Source organism: Mirounga angustirostris, unplaced genomic scaffold (genome assembly GCF_029215605.1).
Source record: "Mirounga angustirostris isolate CCGP_5_RB_7025 unplaced genomic scaffold, mMirAng1.0.hap1 SCAF_2, whole genome shotgun sequence".
NCBI lineage: Eukaryota > Metazoa > Chordata > Mammalia > Carnivora > Phocidae > Mirounga > Mirounga angustirostris.
Window position 1 is genome coordinate 450,564 of NW_026991710.1, and position 27,844 is coordinate 478,407.

The 27,844-nt window shown below is 60.0% G+C and overlaps 1 protein-coding gene across 1 annotated transcript; it reads left to right on the forward strand.

Moving 5' to 3' along the window:
• Positions 1-119: 119 nt before the first annotated feature.
• Positions 120-27,844, forward strand: FGFRL1 (fibroblast growth factor receptor like 1). Its single transcript, XM_064584105.1, has 9 exons — positions 120-1,760; positions 11,887-11,951; positions 12,322-12,435; positions 15,565-15,659; positions 24,982-25,254; positions 26,249-26,329; positions 26,407-26,691; positions 26,766-27,119; positions 27,240-27,844. The coding sequence occupies exons 1-9, from the start codon at positions 1,479-1,481 to the stop codon at positions 27,692-27,694; spliced, it is 2,004 nt and encodes a 667-aa protein (XP_064440175.1). The 5' UTR covers positions 120-1,478; the 3' UTR covers positions 27,695-27,844.

A 27,844-nucleotide genomic window follows, 5' to 3' on the forward strand; every position in this document is an offset into this window, starting at 1 on the left:
GCCCAGGGCAGACTCGGGACCTGGCTAGAGCAGGGCCTTCCCCTCCTCCCTCCTCTCCAGAGTGCTTTCTCCCACCATGGGAGCAGGCTGGGCACAGGGAGACTGAGGTCCAGCTGCCAAATGGATGGCTGCCCAGCCTCCCTGGGGTCTCTGGCCTCATTGCTGGGTGCAATGGGCCCCATTCCTATCCCCTGCCCATTCTGCAGAGCAGGAGGGGGCCGCCTGGGTCAGCGTGGAGCCCAGATGGGGGCCCACTTCCTGAGGCCCAGGCAGGCTGAGCCTTGCACTCCACCAGGTGGGAGGTAGGGTGGGACTTCCAGGCTGTCTGGCCCCCACTGTGGCCAGCAGCACAAAAGGCCAGCAGTATCAGCTGTGAGCCGTGTCTGCCCCCATGGCCATCCTGGTTCCTTATCTGAGCCCAAGGGAGACAGATGGCATGCTGAGAGGAGGGTGACTGGGGACTGTTCACAGAGATGTGACGGTGGGCAGGGTCCTGCATGGGGAAGTGCAGGACCCAGGATCCTCCCCACACCCACCCACCACCCCAGGGCCGACAGGGCAGGTGAGGGAGCACTCACCCGTCCGGACAGAAAGGTGTGGAGAGGCCACCTGGCGAGGAGCAGAGACCTTCAGTCCAGGGGTGCAGCCAGTCTGGGGGGCCCTGTGAGCAGGAGGGGGGTGGGGGTGTGGAGGCCCTGATCCCACTCTCCTCCTCTACTGCCCTCCAGGGCTACCTTGGGCTTAGGGCTGGGGGAGGCGATGTGGGTCTGAAAGGGCAGATGGAAGACAAGGCCCAGTGAACCCCTCTGGCTTCCCCCAACCTGCCAGCCCCCGTCTCCGTGAGAAACTCAAGGACCACCAGGTCTCACCAACTGCCTTACCATGGGTGGGAGAAGTCACCTTGATCACACTTCCCTCTGGACCCCACAGTCAGCCCCATTGCTTTTCCTCTTTCCCAGCGTGGGTACCGTAGTTGCTGCCGGGGGGTCCAGCCCTTGTGTCTCTGTGGGGCACCGTTCCCTGCTGACTGCCGTCAGTATCCAGGGGGCAGAGGGGGTGCTGGGTGGGTCCCGGGGTCCCACACGTGGTCCTCCTGCTCTATCACGAAGCCCTGTCTCAGCCAGCCCAGGCTGTCATGGCGTAGTAGAACGAACCACCGACCCCAAGGCCCCAACTACAGAAGCGTGTTCTCTCCCAGTCCCGGAGGTGAAGTCTGAGATGAAGGTGCGGGCACGGTTGGATCCTTCCGAGGCCTCTCTCCCGGGCTTGCAGGCGGAGGCCTTCTCCCTGCCTCCTGTGTCCTGCTGCCCTCTCCTAAGGACGCCAGTAGCACCCATGCTCAGGACCTCATTTTCATCACCTCCTTAAAGGCCCTGTCTCCAGATACAGTTCTGTTCGGAGACACTGGGGGTTAGAACTTCAACATAAGAATGTGGGGGGGCTACAGTTAGCTCCTATAAGCAGGACTCCATTTCTCCATGGTGGTTGGGATCCATCACCCCAGTAGTAAAGCAGCCTTTTCTCTGCCTGCTGGTTCAGTGGCTGTAGGACCCCTGATGGTGGAAGGGCCATCTCAGCTTCCAGCTTACGGGAGGGGGACTGGGTTCCCTGGTGGACGAGGTCCTTCCTTGGATGCCAAGACCTTCAAGGCCACGGAGCAGAGATCCTTCAGACGGTGCGGCTGCCTCCCTCTCTCCACCCTGGCCCTGTGTGTTCTGGCTTTTGGCAAAGCAGCCCCACGTGTGGTCTGCCCCTGCGCTGTGAGTTCCTGGCACGAGCCCACTGCCATTGTCCTGGTGGTAGGATGGGTCCCCCTTGGGAGGTGATTGTGGTTCAGTGGGGAGTTGGCACCGGCATCTCAGCAGGACAGCAGAGACGCGTCTGTGCTGTGCCCCTCGGCCCCCAGGGGCCCAGTCACCGTCTCCACCATGCCTGTGATGTCCATGTAATCAGCCTGTTACCATTTCGCTGATGCATGCCTGTTCTCTGACCACGCTGACAGGTTAGCTTTGGTCTTTGCTGATTTGGGGTTGGGCTTTTGGGGAGTTGGGGTGTCCACGTGATTGGCCCACACACAGCCTCTGCCCCCTCTGCAGGCCTCTTTGTGTCTGGGCTCGTGGAATTGTCACTGGGATGGCAGAGAGACCCGTTTACCAGTCTCAGATGTAGAGGACACCCCATAGATGCATGGAGGTGTTTCTGTGGGACAGCACTCGTTCTGTGCTTCTCCCCAGACCTTGTCCTCAGTCTTGCCATCTTGGTCTTTATGAGTCTGGCCAACTGGTCACCCTCTTGGATGCTACCTTTTGTAGAGCCAGGCTTGGGCTAGGTGTCCCCTGGCTTGGCCTACTGGGGGACATTGGTACATGTACACATTTGCCCATGAACCGTGTCTGCAGGCTTCTCTTGTTTCCCAGCAGCCAGCATCCTTGTAGAGCCCCGGGTTGGTTGAGGGAGAGGGGAGCTGGACCCTCTTGTTCATACAGCTCACTTCCAGGTGCGCTTGGGCCCCGTCTCCAGTATTCCCACTTGAGGACAGAAGACCAGACATACTCGGTCTCACTGGGCACTTGGGTCAGTCAGGTTAGACCAAGACCTCAGCAGCAAGCCCAGAGCTGTTGTCAAGTGGATAATGGATTTTGGTCGAGGAGGAAATGGCCCTGCTCTGGGATATTGGGAGCCGGGACCAGAGATGTTTCTCTTGTTGGCACTTGCCAGAGACATCTCTGCCACAGATGCGTCAGGCACCATGGGCCTGACGGGCCGTCCTCCCAAGTGGCATGATGTTACTTTATAGGACATCCCCGCATTTCCCATCAGATCTCTAGAACTCCCCTGGAAGCTCTGGCCTTTGACAGGGCTTATCTTCCACCCTGGGGTCAACACGGGTTTGACTAAGTCATCCGGGGCGCTTGTCAACTCCCACACCCAGTCCAATCAGCATAATGTCCTCAAGAAAACCAAGAGCACCAGGATCCTACTAAGCCTGGGAGAGGGGGTGCCATCGGGACAAACCGTGAAAGTATGTTGACGTCCCCATCAAGCAAGCTGCTTCTGATTCCCTTCTTCTGTGAGGGTAGAAAAGGAAGCATTTGCCAGGTTAGCTGCATATCAAGAGACGCACTGTGTGGTTTTCTGCAGGAAACATAGTCTCAGCTATGACTGGCGTGGCCACAGGATACATGGTGATCACCTGTCCTAACAGCATCTGGCAAAGTCCTATGGGAACACAGAAGGATCTCCCCCCCGCCCCTCCTCGCAGCTTCCAAGTGTCTGATCTTGGAGCAGATCTCTGCAGTTTCCCTGGAAATGTGGTTTTGGCTTGCAGGGAGGTCCCTGCACAGGTCAGGGAACCGATGTGGTATGCTGCCAACCCTCTCCCTACATCCGGGGGACTGCAGAAACTCCAGCAGGAAGGGTCTGCAAAGCCCTTGGCTCGCAGGCTCCAGCCCGGGCCCCATACTGTCAGACCGCCAAGCCCCCGTCAAGCTCCCGTTGGCGACTGTGATGGTTTTCAGGGCCATTATCAGTTCAGGGCTGTTATCCAGTAACCCCCAGGAGGTCTGAAAATGGCCACAGGACCCCTTACATACTTGGGGACACTAACAGTAACTGGATTCTGAGTTCTTCTTTTCAGGGGACCTGACCTCCCTGCTCCATCAAGGGCTCTGGGCCTGAACATGAGGCCCCGAAGCCTCGCAGTGACAGGTTGTGTCTGAGAACTGCCCACTTGGCCACCATCACCTCTTGTTTGCAGAAGACCCCTGAGGGTCCCCACTTCAGAAACACCCATGTGTGCGTCACCTGGGTCTTCTTGAAACTTCACTCTGACTCACTAGCCTGTCTGGGCCGGGGGCCAGGACAGCGCTTCCAGGACCCTCAGGCGCTGCTGGCCCCAGGAGCGTGCACGAGAGCAGCAGGTCAGAGTCAGGCCCCTTCCAGGGCTCAGGCCGGCCCAGCCCAGTGGCTGCATGTCCCACACTTGTGCAGGGACTGAGACGTGCTCCGTGAGGCGTTCTCTCTCCTCTCCCTGGAGGCCGTGTTAGGATCTAGCCTCCGTTTGTTTCTGGAGGCAGAGGGATGATCCAGACACAGATGTGGTCACACGGGGGCATGACGGCTCTGGCTAGAGGACCCAGCAGCCTTGGTCTCCTGCCCATCTGTCCCGAGCCCTTCCCAGGTCTCAGGGTGTCCCTCTTCTTGAAAATTGCTATTCCTCAGCAAATAAAGGCTTCAGTGGGTCCAGCCTTGAGTCAGACTGCGGCACGTAGGATGAGGCCTGTATGCCCGCCCTGTGGCCAGAGAGGCCCCGGCCCCGTGTGCCCTCAGCTCGCCTTCATTTCTTCCCTTTCAAGGGAGAGGGAGAAGTGCCCAGGCTTCACAATCACCGCTGTGGCTATAGCAACAGCCCCTTGCTGCCACCTGCACTCCGCCCAGTGCCACCACCCGGGGAACCTGAGTGCCCGTGACGCCACTTCCCATCCACAGGGTCAGCCCTGAGCTCCTCAGATCTGAGTCGCCCAATGCCAGGAGCCCATGCGGAAGGTCTGTGTCCTGGGGCCACTGTGAGTGCTGCTGGCCTCATCAGTCAGGGCCCTGGCAGGGAGGACACACACACGCTACGGCTCAGCTTTAATGCAGGACCAGCTGCAGAGGTGGGTCAGGGAGCAGAGAGCCCAAGGGAGGTTCCTGCAGGGGCCAGGGCACTAGGCATGGACGTTACCCTTCCCAGGTGTGAGGGAGGAAGAGAGGCATGTCCCACAGACCTCTGACCTTGCCCTGGGACTCCTTCCAGATGGTGCATAGACCAAACCCAAGTGGAAGCCAAAGGCAGAGAAGCCAGGTGCCACCAAACACCTGGGTGTGACCTGGACTCCAGCCCAGGGAGGGGATGGCAGTGGGCCTGGCGGGGGAGGGAAAGTGGGGGTAGAGAAGGAGGGAAAGGAGTCGGGCCCTTTTCAGGGCCCCAGGAGGGTTGGAGGGGCTGCAAAAGAGGGCCATCCTGAGCCTGGTGTCCTTGCCCACAGCCCAGAGGGCGCACCACGTCCGCTTGGGCAGGGGGGATATGGATAGAGTTCAGCCCCCGGCGTGATGGAACGTCATGAATGCAGACCCTTCCCAGACTGAGAGAGGCCCCGGGTGCCGCTGCAGGGGATCATGCATGCCCCTCTCCCACCCAATACCTCACCACCACCTGCCCTGCCCATGGGGTGCAGCCCAGCGGCCCTAATACCAGGCCAGAAATCTTCCCTGCATCCTCCTGGTCAAGGGTCTCCACCTGGGTTGGCAGAGGAGAGGGGCTGCCCGTAGGATGCTCCAAGTGGCCCCTCCCTGCCCAAGCCAAGCTGGGCTGCAGACCCCCCTACTCAGCAGCAAGAGGTGGCCAAAGCCCCATTGTCTGCCCTCCACACCTGGCGGAACCCCTCCTCCTGGGGCCCTGGGGCCAGCTTGTAGAATGGCCATCCCTCCAGGTGAGGTCAGGTGTACCAAACACCATGCGGGAGGGGGCTGTGAATGCCAGCACCGTCCCCAACTCCTGACCCCGGCTCAGACCACTGCCTTTGGGGAGAGCTACAGAGAAACCTGACGGAACACCCAGGGCCAATGACAGTGGTGAGCCAGACTTCTCCATCAGGGAGGCTTGTCCACCCATCAGCCCTGGTCAGGATAGCCTGGCCTGCTCCGGTCTTGGGCAGGGATCCCCTCCGGGATTCAGGGGTGCACATATGCAGGGGCCCGAGGCTCAGCCTTAGAGTGCTGGTCAGCCCCACGAGTTCGTGCCCCACCCTGTGAGGGCCAGCCATGCAGCAGGACAGCGGGTGAGCTCCAGTGGGGACAGCTGACACTACGAAGGGGCCAAGGCTTACACCAGGGGCTGCTCTTCTGAGCTCACCTCTCAGAGGGGTGCACGTGGGGCTGCCCACCCTACTGTGTCTGTGGCTGAGAGTCAGCACCCCAAGTGTCCCTCAAAGAAGGAGTAAGTGGGTCCAGTTCCCTCCAAACCGTGGTTCCAGAGCAGATCCAGGGATGAGGCCAGGCCTGTGCTCTGTTAAGGGAAAGCTTCAGTGAGGATCTGAAGTTGAAATAGGTCACAGGAGGGGAGGTGAAACCAAAAAGGTTGTGCATGAAAACGTCCAAATCGATTTACATCCCAAACTCAGGTGTTCATGTACTCACTCAACAAACACTGATGGAGGGTCTGTGTGCTGGGGCACCTGTCACCTCAGCAGCCTCCCGAGCCCTCCATGAAGGCCCCTCCTCTGTCTTTCTAGCACATCAACCTGCTTTGTCTTTTTAAAAATAATACCTTTATTGAGTGCAATAACCTGCACTCTTTAAAGTGTACAATTTGATGAGGTTGGACACATTTACATCCGTGACCCCCAGAAGTCGCCACAGCACCCCTGTCCCGGGTCCCTGCCCTGTCCCAGGCAGCCCCAGATCTGCTTTCTGTCACTAAGCTCCCCTGGCTTTTCTAGAATATTACATAGACACCATCAGACAACGTACACTCTCTTTACTCTTCATGGTTCTTTCGCTTAGTGTAACTATCCTGAGATTCATCCCTGTTGTTTCCAGTGTCTGTTTTTTGCTAACCCATTGTATGGATGTGGATCAGTCAGGTGGCCCACTCGCTTGTCAGATGTTTGGGTAGTTTCCAGTTTGGGGCTATTACAAATAAAGCTGCCGTGAAGATTTGTGCACAAATATCTGTGTGGACACGTGCCTTCTTTTCTGTTGGATAAACACCTAGGAGTGGAGGGACCAGATCGTAGGACTAGATTCGATGTGTGCTTAACTCTGAAAACGCTTGCTAAACTATTGTCCAAGACAGTTGCACACAACAGCAGTGGACGAGAGTCCTGTTCGCTGTGCGCACTCCCGTGACCGACTTCTCCACATTGATCTTGCATCTCGCTGCGCTCGCGAAGATGATTAGTTCTAGTGGCTTTGTTTTTCTAGATTACATAGATTTTCTACATAGGTGATCATGTCATTTACAAATCAAGACCATTTTACTTATTTCTTTCCAATCTGCACCGCTTGAACCTCCAGTACAATGTTGAATAGCAGTGAAAAGGGCAAACCCAATGCCTGGTTCTGATTTTAGGGGAAGATTTAGCATTAGTCTTTAACCATTAAGTATGATGTCACCCATAATGTTTCGTCACGTTGGAGAAGCCTTTTTTATGCCTAGTTTGCTGAGAGTTTTTTTTGTTTTTTTTTTTTTTTAGATCAGGAATGGGTGTTGGGTTCTGTCCAGTGCTATTTCTGCCTCTGCTGAGATCATCTTTATGATTTTTCTTTCTGTTAATATGGTTAAGTTACAGGGGCACCTGGCTGGCTCCATTGGTTAAGCATCTGACTCTTGGTTTCAGCTCAGGTTGTGATCTCGGGGTTGTGAGATTGAGCCCCGCATCAGGCTCTGCGCTTGGGATTCTCTCTCTCTCCCTCCCCCACCCCCCTCAAATAAATAAGTAAATAAAATCTTTAAAAAATATATGGCAAGTTACATTAATTGATTTTCAAATGGTAAACCAAATCTGCATCCCTGGGATTAACCCCAGTTGATCATGATGTATTTTTATATTGTTTTTATATCGTTTATATTGTTGCTGGCTTCATGGAATGAGTTGGGAGGCTTTCCCTTCTCTTCCCTTTTCGGGTAGTATTTGTGGAGAATGGGTTTTATTTCCTCCCTAAATGTTTTCTTAGTCATCTCTACACCCAGTGTGGGGCTCGAACTCACCACCCTGGGATCAAGAATCTCACGCTCCACCGACTGAGCCGGCCAGGGGCCCCCTCACTAGATGTTTTGTAGAATTTCGCAGTGAAGTCCTCTGGGCATGATGTTCTCTTTGTGGGAAGGTTTTTAAAGAAAAGTTCACATCATTCAATAGGCATATTCAGGCTCTCTATCTCTCCCAGAGTGAGCTCTGGCAGTTTGTAATTTCCAGTGAATTTGTCCATTTCATCTAATGTGTCAGATTTTTTGGCATAAAGTTATTCATAACATTTCCTATCATTTTCATGTGTGTAAAATTTGTACTGGTGTGGCCTCACTCCTTCCGTTTATCAAGAGTGTGTCTTCCCTCTTTGATTCCAGATCGATCTTCTTCTAGAAACAGCTTTTGGGTCATTATTTTTCTCTGTTTTCTATTTCATTGATTCCTAATGTACCCTTTGTTATTTCTCTTCTTCTGTCTACTTTGGGTTTCATCTGTTCTCATCTTTTCTAGCTACTTTAGGCGGAAGCTAAGATCGTTGGTTTGAGACATGTCTTTTCTTAAATAGGTGTTTAGTGCTAGAAGTTTCTTTAAGGACTGCTTTAACTGCACTCCAAATAAAGGTGTTTTTGGTTTTTTGTTTTCATGCTGTATTTTCATTTCCATTTAGTTCAAAATAATTTTTAATTTTCTTTTTGGGTTTTTTCTTCAATACATGGAAAATTAAGAAGTGGATTATTTGGTTTGCAAATATTTGAGAATTTTCCAGATAGTTTTCTGTTCACAATCTCTAATATAATTGTAATGTGGTCAGAGAACATTCTTTTGATGACTTGAATTATTTTGCATATGTTGAGACTTGGGCCCAGAAGATGTAAAATTCTTCCAAAATTATCAGTTAGCCCAAGTTAGCTGGCAGTCTTCTATGTCCCTAATTATTTTCTGCCCACTTGTTGAATCCAATATTGGGAGAGGAAAGTGGAACTCTACATATAATTGTGGATTTGCCCATTTCCCCCAATCAGTTTTTGACTTTTATTATCTGTCATTAGGTTCATGCACATGTCCTTAATCAGTTTGCTTTTATGAAATGATCTTATTTATCTCTGGTGATATTCTCACTGTGAAATCAACTTTGTCTGATAATCAGTACAGCCCCTCTAGCTTTCTTCTGATGAGTGTCAGCATGGGATACCTTTTCCCATCCTTTTACTTTCACCTATTTGTGTCCATATGTGAAGTGTGTTTATGTGGGTAGCATAGAGTTGAATCTTGCTATTTTACCCAATCTGGCAACCTCTGCCTTTGTTTGTTTGTTTATTTTTAGATTTTTAAGAATTTATTCATCTGAGAGAGAGAGAGAGCACGAGCAAGAAGGAGGGTCAGAGGGAGAAGGAGAAATAGACCCACTGCTGAGCAGGGAGCCCGACGTGGGGCTCGATCCCAGGACACTGAGATCATGACCTGAGCCGAAGGCAGACGCTTAACCAACCGAGCCACCCAGGCATCCAGCAACCTCAGCCTTTTAATTGGGATATTTAGACTGTTTACATTTAGTGTGGTTATTGATGTGGTTGGGCTTACTCTACCATCATTCTATTTATCTTTTATTTGCCTTGTCTGTTATTTCCCCTTTTTCTGTTTTCTTTTTTTAATAAATTATTCCATCTGTCTCCTTTGTTGCCTTATTAGGTGTAATGCCTTCTTAGGTTGTTTTAGTGATTGCTTTGGGGTTTTTAACTGGCAAGGACATGATACCATCTCTATGTAGTAAAAGAACCCTACAACCCTGTATTTGACTTTCCCCTCCCAGCCTTGTGCTCTTGTGGTCATATATCTTACTATGATATGATTCATATATGAGCCCCACAATACACTGTTGTTATTTTTTGTTTTAAGTAGTTGTTGATTGTCAGGGCTCCTGGGTGGCTCAGTTGGCAGAGCCTCTGACTCTTGTTCTCAGGGTTGTGAGTTCAAGCCCCACATCGGGTATGAACCCTAAAAAATTGTTAAAAATAAATGGCTGATTATCTTTTAAAGAGATTTAAATGATAAGAAAAACATCTCTTGTTGCTACTCATGCAGCTACTATCTCTGGTGCTCTTTAGTCTCCTTCTCCTTCTTATTTTATTATTATTATTATCATCATCATCATTATTTGTGTGTGTGTGTGAGTGAGTGTGGCTTCAGGTTTCCGTCTAGTGCCCAGAGGATGTCCTTTAACATTTCATGTAGTATGGATTTGCTCATGATTAATTATTCCAGCTCCTTATGTCTGAAAAAATTCTAATTTCATCTTTGTTTCTAAATGACATTTTTACTAATAAAGAATGCAGGTTGGCAGGTTTTCTTTTTTCAGTATTGTAAAGAGATTGCTCCACTGTCTTGCGTGCATTGTTTTCATCCAACAAGACATCAACAGAACATCCTTCTCTTGCTCCTGTATACAAAATTTTTCCCCTGGATACATTTTGGTTTTTTTTTTTTTAAGATTTTATTTATTTATTTGACAGAGAGATAGAGAGATAGAGAGAGCACAAGTAGGCAGAGAGGCAGATAGAAGCAGAGGGAGAAGCAGACTCCCCACTGAGCGGGGAGCGCGATGCGAGACTCGATCCCAGGACCAGATGCTTAATCGACTGAGCCACCCAGGCGCCCTACATTTTGTTTTAAAAAAGATTTATGTATTTGAGAGAGAGAGAGAGAGAGCACGGGCGGGGGCAGAGGGAGAGAGAATCCCAAGCAGACTCCCCACTGAGCGCAGAGCCGGACATGGGGCTCGATTCCACAACCCTGAGATCATGACCCAAGCTGAAACTAAGAGTTGGACGCTTAACCTACTGAGCCACCCAGATGCCCCATTCCCTGGATACTTTTAAGATATTCTCTTTATAACTATTCTTCAGCATTTTGAGAATGATGTACATGCTTCAGTGTAGTTTTCTTCATGCTTCTTGTGCTTAAGTTTTGTTGAGCTTTTGGGAACCGAGGGCTTATGTTTTTCATTACATTTGTAAAATTTCTGGCCATTTTCTCAAGATACTTTTTCTTTCTCACCTCCACTTCCTATCCTCTGGTGACTCCAACTCCACATGTAATTCACCATGTGGAGTTGCCCAATGGCTCACTGACACTGTTCATTTCTCTTTTCAGTCATTTTTTGTCTCTGTGTTTCATTTGGATAGTCTTTATTGCTATGACTTCAAGTTCGCAATTTTTTCTTGCGCAATATTCTATCAATCACATTCAACGTATTATTTATCTCAGATGTTTCATTTTCAAAGTTCAGTTTGAGGCTTTAAAAAATCTTCCATGTCTCTACTTAGCATATGCAGTCTTTCCTCTAGCATCTTGAACATATGGAGTATAGTCACAGTGAGTGTGCCTACTAATTCTCACCTTTGTCACATCTGAGTTAATTTTGATTGATTTCCCCCCTCATAATGGGTTTTAATTTCTTGCCTCTTTTTCATGCCTAATGATTTTTGGTTGTATGTCAAACATCGTGTATTCTACATTTTGGGTGCTGGATAGTTTTATATTTCTGTAAATATCCTTATATTTCTTTCTGGGATGTAGTTAAGTTACTTGGAACTTGTGTGATCCTTTTGGGTCTTGTTTTTAAGCTTTGCTGGACTGGACCAGAACTACATGTAGCCTAAGGTTGATTTTTCCTTGCTACTGAGGCAAAACTCTTCTTTCTACTCTAACTGATGCCCCTCAACTTAGGAGGTTCTCAGTGCTGGCTGTCAGAAACAGGCGCTATTCCCACTGTCTGTGGGCTCACCCTTCTGCGTGGCTCTTCCCCTAAGTTGGGTGTGGCAGCCTGCAGTCAGCTGAAACCTCTGTAGATCCCTGGGATTCCTCTCTGCACAGCTATTTCCTCTCCAGGATTCTGCCCTGTGGACTCTGGCCACTTGCCCTCCTGGGACTCCCCACTCCATCCCCTCAGCTGAGGGAGACCTCTGGGCACTGCCCGGGTCCCAACTGCCTACACTAACCCTGGAAACTCTCTCTAGGCAGGGAGCAGGGACGGTCGTAGTCTCCCTCATTTGTTCCCCATCTCAAGGATCACTGCCCTTGCTCTGTAATGTTCTGTGTTTTGGGTCCTGTTTTTCACATATATTTATCTCCGCCTTTTTTTTCTTCCCTGTTTCAGGCGAGAGCATGTGAATCTGGTCCCTGTTACTTCATCTGGAGCAGAGGCAGAAACCTCTACAGCAGGTTTAAATTCCCTGCCAAGCACTTTCCACCACCTGAAGCATTTCTCAGTCATTACACCTGCTATGAAGATGCCATCTCTTAGTAGGGATGGGGGCCTTGTCCTCCTGGCAAAACCCCACATCTCTAGCCCCTCTGACAGAACCTGGCACAGAGCCAGGGAGCAGCCTGTCGTGGTTGAAGGATAATATGAAGAGCAACATATTTGGGGGACTCACCTGTGCCAGGCAGGTGGGAGACAGAGACTCTTGTAATCTTCATGACAATTCTGTGGGTCGGATTGTGGATGGGGGAGACTGAGACAGAGAGGTTAGCCAATTGTGTTAAGTCTCAGTGTTAAAGGGGCAGGATTTGAACCAGTTTGGTATTTCAGGTCAGTTGTCATGAAGGAGCAGTGGGCGCTTGCCAGTGGGAGGGCCTCCTGGAAGAAGTGGCCTGGGCTGGACATTCAGGCAGGCCTGGCTCCTGCCTGGGGAACCGCAAAAAGGTGGGCCTGGGGGCTGGGAAGTGGCGAGGCCAGGGAGGGGAGCTGGGTGCCCTTGGTGGGGGCCACCTCATTGGGTGCCTCCGTCAGGGGGCAGCGTGTCCCGGAACAGGGAAGTGGGCCGGCAGCACTGGACGCCTCAGAGTAGCTCTCTGGGACCCTCCCTAGCCAGTACCCACTGGGTGGGCCACGCCTCCCCGCCCCCCCGGCCTGGGGCCGCTCATGGGCCCATGCCTCCTCCCCACTATCCATCTTATCCCCCACGCTGCGCTGGATTGCCTTGCATTCAGCCCCCTTCCTTGTTTCTGACCTCCCCCCACCTCAGAGCCACCTTTTCACAACACCTGCCTTTGGCGGCCTGCACACCTGTTGGAGTTTTCACGCTCCAGTTGTGTCTCCTCACAAACCTGTTCCTGAAGTCCGTGGCAGCCTTCGAGCCGGCTGAGACCCCCTCTGCCCACCTGCCCATTTTGTCCTAGAGCACCTGCCGTGACCACCAGTGCCCCCCCTCCCCCCGCCCCAGGTGGGCCCTGAACCAGCTCTCCTTGCTTCCTCCCCATCTGCAGGGCCTGAATCAAGTGCGAGAGGGCTACTCGGGTCTGCCCTTTGGGCCCTCACTCAGGGTGCAGACAGGACAAGGTTGGCTGGGCTCACCTCTACCCATCCATGAGGTGCCTACACTGGTCTGGAGACAGGATCTGCCTTCTCACTTGCTTGGGAAGGTGGGCAGTCTGGGCCTTGATAGACCCCAAACCCTGACTGTTGGCACTCTCTCATCCAGCTCTCCTCTGCCTTGGGAATGTTGGTCTGCAAGGCCTCTGTAGTTTCAGTCTTCCCTGGAAGGCTTCCTGGAAGAGGGGACTCCTAAACGGAGTTCCTGATGGAGCAGCATGGATAACAGTCCAGAGGGGATTGAGAGGCTCCTGCATGGGGGGGGGGGGGGCAGTATTATTTGGCCAGAGTTTGTGGGGGGAGGGAACGTGGTTGGGACCCAGGCATCCAGGGCCTCAAGGGTCATGGGGTTTATGTCGAGGGCACTATGGAGCCACAGCAAGATCACGGTTGTATTTTAAAATGATGATTGTCCATTCCGGTGAAGTGACAGTGGAGGGGAAGCTGAGGAGAGCCTGGCCCCGTCTTCAGATCAGAGAGGATGGGGAAGAGGCCCTGGTGGGTGAGGGTGGGGGAGGCGGGGCAGAGCAGGTGCTGAGCAGGGCAAGGGCAGCTGGGGCAGTGTGGGGAAACAGCCAGGAAAGCTGGACTCCAAAACACGTGGTTTCAGTCCTGGACATGCTGACTGCCCACTGGGAAATCTTGGGCGAATTACCTGCCTTCTCTGTGCCTTTGTTCCTTCATCTGCATCAGGTGACAGCAAGGCACCTGCCTGCCTGTGAGGATCAAAGAAGGCGCGATGTGTGTTGGTCTCTCTTACTATTGTTAGTGTCCTTGGGGTTAGCATCACAGTGACAGGCGGGCGCTAGAAACATACTGCCTTCCGTCCAGGCTGCGGGGTGAGCCGGGGCGCCCGGGTAGAACCTCTGTGCCCCACTTCACCGGAGACCTGTTCCCTTCTCCCGGAGCCGCTTGGGACCCGAGCTGGCTCTTAGATCTCTCCACTGCTCCCAGCGGCTCCCCGAGGACGTGGATCTCGAGGCCCGGAGAGCTCCGCGGCCATCCTGTCCGCCCCTCCTGGGCAACCAGGAGATGGCCTAGCTGCGGTCAGGGCTGGCCAGAGGTCGGGCGGCCGTGGGTTCGATCGGGGCCAGCTCTGAGGGTACCAGGAGTGCTCAGGCACGGTGGGTGCAGGTATGGGGTGGGCGCCGCCGCACCTGGGGGCGCGCGGGGCAGGGTGGGGAGCTGCGGGGCGGGGTGGGGTTGGGGACCGCGGTGGCGGGGGGCCGGGCTGGGGTGGCGGGGACAAACGGGGCGGGGGCCGGGGAGGCGGGGCGTGGCGGGGGTGGGGTGGGGGCGGGACGGGGGCGGGGAGGGGAATGGCTGGGCTGGGTGGGGCGGACAGGGGCCGGGGGCCGGGCTCGGCCCGGCGCGGGCGGAGGCCGGGGGCTGGGGGCGGGGCCGCGCCCCGGGGAGCCGCCCCGCCCGCAGGCCGCCCGCACCGCGAGGGTTAAGGCCCAGAGCCCGGCGGGCGGGGCGGGCACGCGCGGATTGGGGGAAAGTTTGGGCGCGGGGCGGGCACGGGGCGGGCGCGGGGCGAGCCGGGGCGAGCCGATTGGAGGGAAGTTGTGTCGGGGCGGGGCGCGCGGCGGGCTCGGCGCTCGCTCCGGGAGAGTTGACAAAGCCCCGCAGGGAAGGACGCCTCGCGGCGCGGCGCCCCGGGCCCCTCGCCCCGCCGCCCCGGGACCCCGGCCCCGGCCTCCAGCCCCTGGACTCGACCCCTCCGCCCGCGCTGCCTCCGGACCCGGCCTCGGCGCCGGTCCTGGCCCGAGCCGCCCGCGCCCAGGTAGCGCCGCCCCGTCCCGAGGCCGGGCCCGGGGGCGCGGGGCGCCGGGGTGAGGCGCCCCGGGCGGCGATGACCGCGCAGCGCGTCCCGCGGGCCCGGCCCTGAGCCCCGCCGCCCGCCTGCCCCGCCGAGGTGAGCCCCTCCGCGCGCCCGAGACCCCCGGGGGACCGACTGGGAGGCCCGACTGGGGACGACCAGGGTCCGGGGTCCGGGATCTGGCCGGGGGCTGGGAGCGCCCGGGTCCCGGATGGCCGGGTGCACGCGCCGCCGCCGCCCCTGCCGAGCCAGTGGTCCTGTCCGCGCCCCGCCCCCGCCCCTGCACCCCACGTGGGCCCCCCCCCCCCCAAGCGCAAATTTGTCCGCTAATGGCGCTGGCGATTATCTGCGCGGCCGCCGGTGTTGTGTGTCCCGCGGGCAGGGCCTGAGTTACAAGCGCCAGGAATCCAGACGGTGTTTAGAGACTGGGGGCGGCGGGGGAGGCCGGTAATTAGTGTAAACCCTTTGTCTGCCTTTGATACCCACGGTGCTCCCCGCCGCTGCTTCCTCCGCCCGGAGCGCTGGCAGGGAAGGCGGGGCGGCCCGCACCCCGATCCCCGCAGCCGGCTCCGGCGCCCTGGGCTAGAGGGCGGCGACCCCTATCCCGTACGCCAGTGACCGACCCTCAATACCTCCAGGTCCGGACAGGCCAAGATGACGCCCAGCCCCACGTTGTTGCTGCTGCTGCCCCCGCTGCTGCTGGGGGCCCTCCCGCCGGCCGCCGCCGCCCGAGGTGAGTCCTGGCGCCCAGCCCGGCGCCCCGGCCTGCGCCAGCGCCGCCCCTTTCCCTCCCGGCCCTGAACCCTGCCACAGTGCCCGGCTGGCGCGCGTGCCTGCGCCCCGCCCCTACTAGCCCCGAGCTTGGCGGGTCTACGCACCGCTGGGCCCCCGGGCTCACCCCCAGGGTACACCCCCCTTTGCCCATGGGGTGCGCCAGCTCACCATGCCCCTCCCCAGCTCATCTGTAGGGTCCCCCAGCTCATCCCCAGCTCACCACCAGCTCACCCTTGGGACTCCATGCTCACTGAGGGGGCACACCTCACCCACAGGGCCCCTCTCACCGAAATATCACCCCGGCTCACCTGTGGGGCCCCACACTTGCTGGCAGAGTGGGCTCTGGCCCCAGTCCCCCTCAGGACACACGCATGTCCATATGTATCTGAAGTTGAGGGCAGCTGGTTATCCTGGGGATTTTGGTGGGGTAGGCCCCTGGGAACCTGCAGAGACCCCCATGGTGGCCAGGGTGGGGTTTGAGGACAGTGGGGACATTGTTAGTGTCTGGGATTCATGACCCAGCCCTGTGTCCTGAGCTTGCCCATCCCTAGAAAGTTAGAGGGTAGGGGCTGGGGGGATGGAGTGTCGGGAACGTGGAGTTGCTGCATGGTGTAGGGGTGGGGGCTTGTCTCAAGGCCCACCCAGAGGACCACCTGCTTCAGGCTGCGTGTCCGCGTGTGCCATGCCAGGACTTAGATGCATGCTCACACACCTGATGTCCAAGTAGGCAGGCCCGGAATGTCTCCTGAGGGACCCTTGCCCCTGTACGCAGCCCCAGCAAGGTACATCCTTGGCTGGCAGGTGATGGGACATACATGTTCACGGACTCCCACCCGCCATATTCTGCGCTGGCTTCTCAGCTAGGCGGGCCCTTTGGCCAGGCCAGCCCTTTGGGTGTGTTGACCACTCAGGAACGTCCCTGCCCTGTCCACCAGTCCTCTGAGGCTTCGCACCCCTCCCCCCGCCACCCAGCGGGTACACCGAGCCCAACCCGGCCTTATATGGGCACGTTTGGGTGTTGGGTGGCAGGCGGCAGCCCAGGTGGGCCTAATGCCACAGTACCCCCCCGCCTGCCCGGCTGGGGACTGGCCCGGTGGCTTAAGGGCGGGGGCTGTCCAGGCGTGGCTGGGCCTGGCAGTGTCCTGGGCACGGCGGGCACTCAGGTCATACCCAGCAAGGCACCCCCCCCGCCCCGGTGGCCGGCAGCCTGGATTCTGACTCCTCTTTCATCTGCTTGGACTCCCCTCATTCCCACACCTGCCTGTCCTCTGGCTACTCAGCCAGCTCTGGAGGCCGCTGTCCTGGCCTGGTCATTGGCCGGAGCCCACCGCAGAGAGGTGGATGGCAGTGATGATGGCAGCGGGCGATGGCCGCGGGCGGCAGGGCCTGCCTCGGTGCCAGGGGGCCCTGGAGGGGCCACACTCTGCTCTGTTCCCCTCCGCCTTGGCCTGGGGCCTGCGCCTGGTCTCCAGCCCCGGCCCTCACGCTGGCCGTGCACGGCCCTAGCGGCTGCAGGGACCTGAGAGCTACTCTCCAAGGGCAAGGTCCTGTGTGGCTCTGGGGGGCGGGGTGTTGGGGACCCCTGCTCCTGAACTGTGCTGGCTTCTGCTTCAGGCCTGGCCTTGAGGGGCACGGCCGCTCGGTGCGTCCGGCTTTGTGGGTGAGCAGGCCAAGCGCCGACTTCCTTTAGGCGGGCAGAGTGGTGCAGAGAGAGCCGGGCTGTTTTCTGAAAGCTGTCCTCCCCGTGCGTCACGCTTTCTGGAGTCAGCGCGTCTCCAGACTCAGATCATGTTTTTAAAGTTCCCCTTTCTGGAAGTTTCACAATCATGGTGGGTTTGTCTTAAACAGCTTTTTCCAAATTTGAGGGAAGATAGGATTCGGGTTTCTCACAGTGGGAACTTGAGAGGTTCCGAATGACATACCCTACCCAAATAGCTTTAGAAGAACTTGTGGAAGGGGTTGTTCCGTTTGAACTTTTCCAAGGAGGATGCAGTGGACAGGTCTCTGAGCAGCCAGCCCTCGAGGTCACCTCCCTGTCCTCTGAACCCTGCGGGCCTGCCCTGGTAGGGCCGAGCGCTGCCCCCCTGGGGCTGGGTGCCGGCCGCTGGGTGCCCCACTCCACGGGGATGGTGCCTTCTTGCCATGCGGGCTGTGTTGGGGGGGGTCCGCCAGTGTGTGTGATTCAGCGGGAGGGCTGTCATGATGTGCGTGTGCGCCGGCTGGCCTTGGCCTCTGGCCAGGCCGCAGGGGGCCTTCCCCCCACCCCTACGGGCAGCGGCGGGCCAGTGCGCAGCCCCTGCTGAGGTGGATGTGCGGGAGTTGGGCCCAGGCACTGTGAGGTGGGGATGCAGGCCAGCCGCCCCATTTATGTCTCGGGCCCCACTCCTGGAAGAGAAAATAAATCACTGTCCCCTCTGGGGGGAGGAGGGAGCTATGAACAAAGTCGCCTTTGGCTGGGCCTGGAAACTCCTACCGCAGGCTCCTTCTTCATTGTGCGGGAATCAATGGGCCTTCAACCCCCGCCCAGTGCCATGGGGAAATGTTGGTTTTTCCCAGCAGTGGCCTCAGCCTCCGGCTTGGGGTTCAGGCACTGCTAACCGTGCTCGCGGAGGCAGGCGTGGTCCTGCAGGCCGAGGGCCTTGCTGCTGGCCATTTCCCTGCTGGTGGCTGGCCCTCTGTGCCTTCCCAGTGACTGCGGCCCTGGCATGTCCAGGTGACAGCCTCCGTGGGCAGGATCAGCACGTGGAGGGGAGGGTGTGCCCGGGCCACTGTGTTCAGACCCCACAGATGCCGCACCCAGTGCTGCCACCCAGTCTGCCTGCCATCTTCCTAGTGGTGGTCACTGCATGCTCCTGGCCAAGGCCCGTGGGTGTCCAGCGTGGCTACTCTTGGGGCCCACGGAGAGCAGGGCCCACTGCCCTGGGCTAGTTCAGGCTGGAGCGGCAGCTAGGCGGCCCACAGTCTAGGAAGGCTAGGGGAGGTGGGGTGAGGGCCTGGGGAGAGGATAGGCAGCACAGCCCGGAAGGAGATGTGGGCACTGGTCAGGTGAGGAGAGGAAAGGCCTCCAGGTAGGGCAATAGTCTGGGGAGAGGTGGGCAGGTCACATTGACTAGGGTGTACATCCTGTGGCCACAGGTGCCTTGGTGTAGCTGGATTGGGGGCCATGAGTAGGCACAGGCCAGGACTGGGCTGAGAGGCTGGTTGGCTGGGGTGCAGGGAGCAGGGGCTGGGGGCGTCCCGGGGGCTGGCTTCCTGCCCCCCCCCCCCGTGAGTGGCTGGGGGCAAGGCCTCGAGGCTGGAGGGCCCTACACACCCTTCATCCCACATGGACCGCCCCCTTGGGGAGCACCAGCCTGAGGCAGGGGCTTCCAGGACTGTCCCTGAAATGCTGGAGACAGTGTGGCAGGGACAGTGCTCCAGCCTCAGGCCTGCTGACCCCCAGGGCTTCCCTTCTTGGCAGGAAACAATGGCTTTCTTCCCCAGTTTGCTAGAGATTTACACAAGCCCTGCACTGTGAAGAAATAATGGGGCCTGGGTCAGCAGGCAGTGGGGAGGGAGCTGGGCCCAGCTCTGGCCTGGGCCCCTGCTGGGCAGTGATCCCCTCCAACTCCACCGTGCTGAGCCCCAGGAGAGCCAGGGCCACCGGCCAGCGCCCCCTGCGCTCTGTAGCGGCCGGCCCATTCCGGCAGGGCCCGCGGGCTTCACCGTGGAGCCCGGCAGCAGGTACCGCGTGCGCCATGACCTGGGTAGCCGCACCCTGCAGCCTTCAGGGACCGCAGGGGTCCCGGCATGCCAAAGTGCCATGCCCTTGGGTCTGTCCGCAAGAAGCTGGCTGTGGGCTGTTGGCCGTGGACACGGGGGCTGGGTGGAGCAGGGGTGGGTGGGAGTGCGGGGCTCGGTGGCCCGGGGCTTGCCCAGGCTGCCGGGGGCGTTGGGCTGCCCAGCGCCCGAGCCCTCGCAGGAAGCTGGCACCTTGGTGCCTAAATGCCAGCCTCTGGCCCCGGGGTCCCAGGCTCAGGAAACACCCAGCCATCGGGTTAGAGGCCACAGCGGGCGAGGCCCTCGGGTGGTCTGGGCCTCTTGTCATGTTACCCTGTCCTTTGGTCCAGCGCCAGCATGTGAGGGAGGCCCAGTGGACCGGGTCCTTCTTGGTTCCTTTGCTGGGACTGGGGCTGCGCCCCTCTGGGGAGCCAGTGATGCTGGACCAGTTCTAGGTGCGGGACGTTCTGTGAGGTGGGGGATGGGTGGCAGGTGCGGGCAGGGGTCCGCTTGGAGTGTGGCAGACTTGGCAAGCTCTGGACGCAGCCACCAGGGCGTCCAGCTGAGCCCTCTGGGTGGGTTCTGTGGCAGTTCCTGTGGGGACCCCCAGGGCAACAGCATGTCAGGGGACGCTCTGTGGCTCCCGTGTGTGCCTTGGGAATGGCGAAGAGGAGGAGCCCTGGTCAGGGCTCTGCTGGAGGTCCACCCGGGCGCTTCCTGGGCAGGGGACGGACCTAGTGGGCCCCACCCAGCCCGTTGCCTTACGCCGTGCTGCTCCTGGGCAGTGGGTTGGACAGGACACCCCAGCCAGCTTGCTTGCTCGGTGGGTCAAGCTGTCCCTTTCCTGCACCCAGAGCGGCCTGGTTTCTGGGGCAACCACCTGCCCTTCGGGTCCTACCAGTTCCATTGCAGATCCCGTGGGTCCAGCCCCCAGGGGCCGCCCTGGGCCTGCTGACTAGGAGCCCGTGTGTGTGTGTGTGTGTGTGTGTGTGTTACTGCATGGCTCAGAGCCAGGGCAGAGGCTGACCCCAGCCTCTCATGGCCGCCCTGTGGTGGTCTTCATCCGTGCCCCCTCTTTTTGGCCTCCCTGCTTCCTAGGCCTCCTTGGGGAGGGTACTGGCCCCAGGGCCGCCGTGGCTGGGCCTTCCCAGCTCCGCCCCCCCACCGGTGTTTGCTCACCGCGGGGATCAGCACAGGGACCCCCCCACTCTCCCAGAGAGTGCCCACCTGCCCTGCCTGGTCCAGGGTGTCCAGCCAGGCTAGGTAGGCCCTGCCTCCCCTCCCTGCCCTCTGCTCAGGCCCCATCACACTGTCCTTTGAGTCCTCTTTTCCAGGCCACTTGACTTCTCCAGGAGGAGAGGGCTCTGGTGGCTCCTGGCTGGCCGTCCAATGTCACTTCACGGCCAGTCCCAACGAGGTCAGCCTGACGACCACCTACCCCCACCCAGAGGGTTCCTTCCGGGCTGGAAATTTCTGGGGCTTCTCAGGGTTGACTGGGAATGGAGCCAGCCCCGATGTGCTGGCCGCGTGGTTCCTGCACCCCTCACTTCCACCTGTGTCCATGGCCCCAGTGTGGGCGGCGTGGGCTGGTATGGGGTGAAGCCCCCGGCACATGGGGCCCCGGGGAGGGGCAGTGCCTGGTCCAGCTCCTTGGGAAGGGTGCTCAGGGTCTGCAGGTCACGAATGCCTTGGGCAGTGGAGGGAGGCAGAAGCTGACACGTGGAATGCCCCCACAGCCAGGCCCTGGACAGACCTGAACAGAGCAGGGCCTTGGTTGTGGTTCAGACGTGGTTCACCCAAAAGGGGCACTGCAGCTCCCGGTGGAGGGCAGGGAGGAGGGGGTGTTGGGGAGGTGTATCGGGAGGGGATAGGCAGTGCAGAGGCCGTGAGGGTTAGTGAGGTGTGGGGGGCTGAGCTTCAGGTGGCCCCCGAGGGTCTGTGAAAACTGCATGGGATAGGCTGCAGTTGGGGGTCCTGTCCCTCTACCTCCATCATGTGTCACCCCCCCTCCTTCCCAGCGGCCCTGCCCCCTTCAGCCCTCCTAGGGCCCACTGGGATGGGAGGGACATCAGCTGAGGTTCCAGTGGAACCTTGTTTTGCTAAACCTTGGGAAACGGTGCTCTCAGCAGGTGGGGCAAGGGGGTCGCTGGTGTGGGGAGTCTGCATCCACTGTTGGGGTATGTCTCTCTGTGTGTGCATGTACCTGAGGGACTGTCTGTGGGTAGAGTGGGTGCATCTGGGGGACAGTGTCTGGGGGACAGTGTCTGGGGGACAGTGGGGGACAGCCTGTGTGTCTGGGGGACAGTGTCTGGGGGACAGTGGGGGACAGCCCGTGTGTCTGGGGGACAGTGTCTGGGGGACAGCCCATGTGTCTGGGGGACAGTATCTGGGGGACAGCCTGTGTTTCTGGGGGACAGTGTCTGGGGGACAGTGGGGGACAGCCCATGTGTCTGGGGGACAGTGTCTGGGGGACAGCCCGTGTGTCTGGGGACAGTGTCTGGGGGACAGCCTGTGTGTCTGGGGGACAGTGTCTGGGGGACAGTGGGGGACAGCCCGTGTGTCTGGGGGACAGTGTCTGGGGGACAGCCTGTGTGTCTGGGGGACAGTGTCTGGGAGATGGCATGATAGGATGTATGTGTGACACCTGAGTTCTGGATGGCGGCTGGGAAGCCTGGCTGTGTAGGCTGGATATGTGGGGTCTTCTGGGTTGCTGCCCCCTGACCCCTCCTGGCACCCCCATTCCTGGCCATGTTTTCACAGCTGTTGGGGAGGAGGACGGGAAGGAGGGAGGGAGGAAAGGGGGTGTGGTGATCCTCTCTCTGCCACCACCTTGATGTTCAGCCCCCTTGAGGGGTGAGACCCAGCCCCGGCCTCCGTTTGCCCCCATGTCTGCCCCCTCCATGTGGCTGTCCACATCCTGCCCATGCCCAAAACTGCCCAAGGCTGTGGCTTACGGTGTGTGGAGGGTCGAGGGCTTCCTGGGGGTGGTGCTCATGGGGAAGTGCGAATGCTGGCTGAAGGACTCCAGGGGCCGCCCCAGAGCTGGTGGGAAACTGGCTGCCCCCCACCCCTGACCCACACGCCCTCCAGCTGCCTCAGCTCCTGCCTCAGTTTGCCTTTGGCTGGGTGGGTTGGACACCTGACCAGGTGGAACAATGGGGGCTTGTGTTTCCCAAGCTAAATATAGAGCCGTGGCAGTCAAACTGGCAGCCAAAATCCCCAGGAATCTGGGGGGGCTCCCTCCGGTGAGTCTGCTGGGGTCTCTGCAGAGGCAGGGGTGGAGGGGGCAGGGCAGGCCTGGCCGAGGGGGAGGGGAGGGGGCTGTTTGCTTTAGGATAAGGCTGGCTCCGGCTGGGGCCTCTGGCTCCCGCCTGCCTGTCCCCCTGTACTGCGTGCAGGCCGGCCCTCGGGGCCACACTTCCCGTCGGTCTGGCGGTCACTTGGCTCTGTCCTCCTCTCCCTTCCACAGTGGCCTCTGAGGCCCAGTAGATGCCCCCCACCGCCCTCCCACCTCCTCAAACTCGCCTGCCTGGTGCAGGGAGGGGGCGGGCCTGGGGGTGCCCCTCCTGCCCCTCCTGCCCCTCCTGCGCCCGCAAGCACTGTCCAATGGGTCCTCTGTCTGCTCCTGACTCAGGCTTCTTGCGGGGCCGGGGCTGTGCTGGCCAGGGTGGGATTGGGACAGGCAAAGCCCCGGGGAGAGGGACCCCGTGCTAGCCCCCGGCACCTGCCAGGCGGTTTTTGGGTCTGTGTGCACACCCAGGTGTCAGCCTCGGAGGCTCCGGGCAGGCTGCGGGGTGGCCCCTCTGAACAGTGGGATTGCAGGCAGAGACAGGTGTCGGATGGTGGCTGCCTGGGAGTGAGGCCAGGACCCTGCGCGCTGGGGGCCTCAGGAGACCCACTTGTCTGTGGGCCCTGCAACCCGTCCCCCTGCAAGTTGGGGGTGTCTGGGGGCCCCATGTGCAATTGAGAAATTAGGGAGCGGTAGATCTCAGCAGCCCCTTCCTGGGGTACTGGGGGCTGGTGAGGAGGCGGCTGGCTGGGAGTGCAGGGATGGCCTGGGGCCCATGTTAGGAACCCCATGGCAGGGGTTGGGTGGACCCTAGCAGAGGCAGAATATGGGTGCAGAGAAGCGTTCCTGGGGGTGGGCTCGGTGGGGCAGGGTGGGTGAGCAGGTGGGGGCTGGGTAGGGCCCTCCCCCACAACCTCTAGCTCCCTTTTTGCTTTTTGCTTGTGGTCATAGAGGGAAGGGCCTGGTGTTGCTGTGTCCCCCGCTTCCCTGTCCCCCCAGCAAAGCTGGGCCGCCTCCCTGCCTGGACCCTGGGCTGTCAGCTCCCTGCATCCAAATGGGGACCGGCCCCACCTCCCCTCAGCTCCTGCAGACCAGTGGTGTGGGGCTGTGCTCTGCAAGGGTCCCCTGGGGTGGGAGGGGGCGAGCCTCCAAAGAGCCCGCGGAAGCACTCTGGGTCCTGGATGCAAAGGCCGGCAACGAGCAGCTGGTGATCACGCGCTGAAGAAATACCGGCTGGTTATTAGGGATACGTGCTGCCCTCAGGCCCCGTAGCGACAGCATCTCCCAGCAGCCGCCGCCCGGCGCCTCCGGGAGGCCAGGACGCGGGATGCTGGCCCTCCTGGCCTGAGTGGCCGCACTGTGGGGTAAGTGCCCCCGGCCAACAGCCGGAGGGCAGGGTCTCGGGAGCTGGGCCCAGCCAGGCCCCTGGGAAGGGCAGAGGGGTGCCCGGAGCCGCCTCTCCTGGTCTGAGGGTACCGTGGGTGGGGTGAGTGTAAGAGCTCAGCGCCCCTGCGGTCACCCCATAGTGCAGGAACTGTGGCGTGGGCCAGGAGGTGGCCCCGCCTCTCTCGGACACCTGCAGTGTCCTTGCCAGCGGCTGGGCATGCCCGCTCTCCCTGCACCAGAGGCACTGAGGCTGGCCGTGGCCTGACATGGCTGGGAGTGGGTTTCTTCCCGCCGGCGACTTGGGCTTCCCCCGTTGGGGGACAGCAGGCAGGGGGCTGCCAGCCAGACGGGAACCTCGCTGCGCGCCCTCTGGCCTCACCGTGCCGCTCGGCCCAGCCTCCTGGTGTGCCGTGGCAGATGCAGACAGCCACAGACACGGGCCCCCAGACACTTCTGTTTGTGCTGCATGGACTCCCTCCCGTGCGCCTTGCCTACGGGAGGCCGTGGGGGGCCGTCCTGGCTCGCCTGTGGACGTGCATCCCGGCTGAGCCACCCCAGCCCCTCTGTACCCTGGCTTCTCTGTGACGGCATGTATGGGGAGTTGCGTGCGCACGGCCTGGCGGGCAGCGGGTTCCAGGTGAATGCTGACCATCGCGGTCTGGGAGCAGGGCGCTGGCCTCCAGACCCCCACTGCCTGGGCTGGGCAGGTGTATGTGCGTGGAGTCCCAGGTGGGGACCCGACGGGGACAGCCCCCTCCCCCGGCTCCCAGCACGCATGCCTGCCTGCACTCCCGACCGCCTGCCGCCCCCCTCTCCTCCTGGACTGAGCCCTCTGGCCTGCCCGCAGGTCCCCCGAGGATGGCGGACACGGTGGTTCCAAGGCAGGTGGCCCGGCTGGGCCGCACCGTGCGGCTGCAGTGCCCCGTGGAGGGCGACCCACCGCCACTGACCATGTGGACCAAGGATGGCCGCACAATCCACGGCGGCTGGAGCCGCTTCCGCGTGCTGCCCCAGGGCCTGAAGGTGAAGGAGGTGGAGCGGGAAGACGCCGGCGCCTACGTGTGCAAGGCTACCAACGGCTTTGGCAGCCTCAGCGTCAACTACACCCTCATCGTGATGGGTCAGTGGTGGCCACGCTGGGGCCGTGCCGTGTGGGCCCCGAGTCCATGCAGCCTGGGGAGCGGACCTTCCCTCCCCCCCTGCCGGCCTCCTCTGAGCCCAGGACAGGACGTGACCTCTGTGGTCACCACCCTGGCCTGAGCCCCCCCGTGGGCCTGTGCCTTGGGGTCCCCAAGCTCTGCTGACGGGGAGACCAAGGCTGGCTAGGGGGCAGCAGGAGTGGGCACGGGGAGCCCCAGGGTGGTGGTCCCACTAAAGGGCCGGCCGGGCAAGCTGGCGGCCTTGGCGTCGGCTCCAACTTTGAGGCTCAGATTTCAGAGTTCAGAGGGGCCGCCAAGGGCCTTCTGTTCTCTTCTGCCTCTGGGGCCCGGGCTCGGGGACTGGCGGGGTCCCCAGCGACACACCCTCTGCACGCCTGGCCCTCCCCCACGGGCTCCCGGGTGGGTCCCTGGGGGTGGGGCTCCCTGGCAGTCATGGCGGCCCATCTCGCAAAGCGGGAGCGCTTGACCTCTGCCACCCCCTCCCGGGTCCCCGGCTGGGTGGAGGCGGCTGTCCCAGGAGGGGCATTCCTCAGCCTGCCCCACCCCCGCTGGGCCCCCTGCTCTGGATTGTGGGATGGGAAGACCGCTGGTGTCCCCCCCACTGTCCTTTGAAAGGGGAGGATGACGAGGCGGTATGCGAGCCATGTCAGCTCACCAAGGCCTCGGCTCCTTGATGTGGGCTAGGGTTACTGCAGCTGCTGGGCAGGCCTGGCCCCCTCCTCCCACTGGCCCTGCAGACCCCCCGGAGCCAGGGGGGGCAGCTCTGTTGGGGTCACCTGCACCCAGGGAGTCGGCTGGGCAGACAGCTCTTGCCCGGCTGTCTCTGGGATTCTGAGATGTGGGCGTGCCTCCAGGGGCTCCCATTTGTGTTTCTAGAGCTTTCCCAGCTGGGCCCATGGCTGGGGTCAGGGTGGGGACTGCTGGGGCCCCTCTCACGTGCCCTCCTCTCTGCAGATGACCCTGGTGTGGGAAGGGAGCGTCTGGGGCAGGACGGCTCCTCTGGGGGCCAGGAGGACGCAGCCAGCAAGCAGTGGGGTGAGACCCTCCTCCTTGGGTGCGGGTGGGGGCTGCCCCCCCGTGCCGTGCTGACCTCTGTGCTGTCCGCCTTGCAGCGCGGCCCCGTTTCACACAGCCCTCCAAGATGAGGCGCCGGGTGATCGCCCGGCCAGTGGGCAGCTCTGTGCGGCTCAAGTGTGTGGCCAGTGGGCACCCACGGCCCGACATCACATGGATGAAGGACGACCAGGCCTTGACAGGCTTGGAGGCCGGGGAGCACAGGAAGAAGAAGTGGACCCTGAGCCTGAAGAACCTGCGTCCCGAGGACAGTGGCAAGTACACGTGTCGCGTGTCCAACCGCGCAGGCGCCATCAACGCAACCTACAAGGTGGACGTGATCCGTGAGTGCCAGGGCTGTGGGGCCGTGGGGGGCTGGCGGCGCCCGGGGAGGCGCTAACGTCGTGTCCCCGTGCAGAGCGGACACGCTCCAAGCCCGTCCTCACGGGCACGCACCCCGTGAACACGACCGTGGACTTTGGGGGCACCACGTCCTTCCAGTGCAAAGTGCGCAGTGACGTGAAGCCAGTGATCCAGTGGCTGAAGCGCGTGGAGTACGGCGCCGAGGGCCGCTACAACTCCACCATCGACGTGGGCGGCCAGAAGTTCGTGGTGCTGCCCACGGGTGACGTGTGGTCGAGGCCCGACGGCTCCTACCTCAACAAGCTGCTCATCACCCGCGCGCGGCAGGACGACGCCGGCATGTACATCTGCCTGGGGGCCAACACCATGGGCTACAGCTTCCGCAGCGCTTTCCTCACCGTGCTGCCAGGTGTGTGGGCCCCCCGCCCCCAGCCCGGGCCCCCCGAGGCCACGTGCCGGCCTCCCGCAGCCTTTCCTGGGACCCGTGGCGACGACCCTCTCCCACCCCCTTCCTGGGCCTCTCTTGCAGACCCCAAGCCGCCAGGGCCACCCGTGGCCCCCTCGTCCTCGGCCACTAGCTTGCCGTGGCCCGTGGTCATCGGCATCCCGGCCGGCGCCGTCTTCATCCTGGGCACCGTGCTCCTGTGGCTCTGCCAGGCCAAGAAGAAGCCGTGTGCGCCTGGGCCTGCCGCCCCCGTGCCTGCGCACCGCCCGCCCATGGCCGCCCGCGACCGTGGCGGGGACAAGGACCTCCCCGTGCCAGCCAGCCTCGGCACCGCCCCTGGCCTGGGGCTGTGTGAGGAGCTTGGGCCTCCGGCAGCTCCCCAGCACCTGCTGGGCCCGGGCCCATCTGCTGGGCCCCGACTTTACCCCAAACTCTACACAGACGTGCACACGCACACGCACACACACACGCACTCGCACACACACTCTCACGTGGAGGGCAAGATCCACCAGCACCAGCACATCCACTATCAGTGCTAGACCGTGCGGCCGCGCGGGGCGCCAGGGGGCACGTGGGGGGCTGGGGGCAGAGGGCCGCGGAGACAGTGGAGCCCAGGCAGGGGCACAGTCAGCCCCCGGGCGCCCTGGATGACGCACACGCGTGTATGACATACCTCTGGACACACACAC

Excerpts from the sequence above, each read along its gene's own strand:
- FGFRL1 (XM_064584105.1), top strand. The coding sequence starts at position 1,479 with ATGGTGGTTGGGATCCATCACCCCAGTAGTAAAGCAGCCTTTTCTCTG. Across the intron at positions 1,761-11,886 it reads GTGTGGTCTGCCCCTGCGCT|GCGAGAGCATGTGAATCTGG; the intron begins GTGAGTTCCTGG and ends TCCCTGTTTCAG. Across the intron at positions 12,436-15,564 it reads GCCTGGGGAACCGCAAAAAG|GTCCGGACAGGCCAAGATGA; the intron begins GTGGGCCTGGGG and ends CAATACCTCCAG.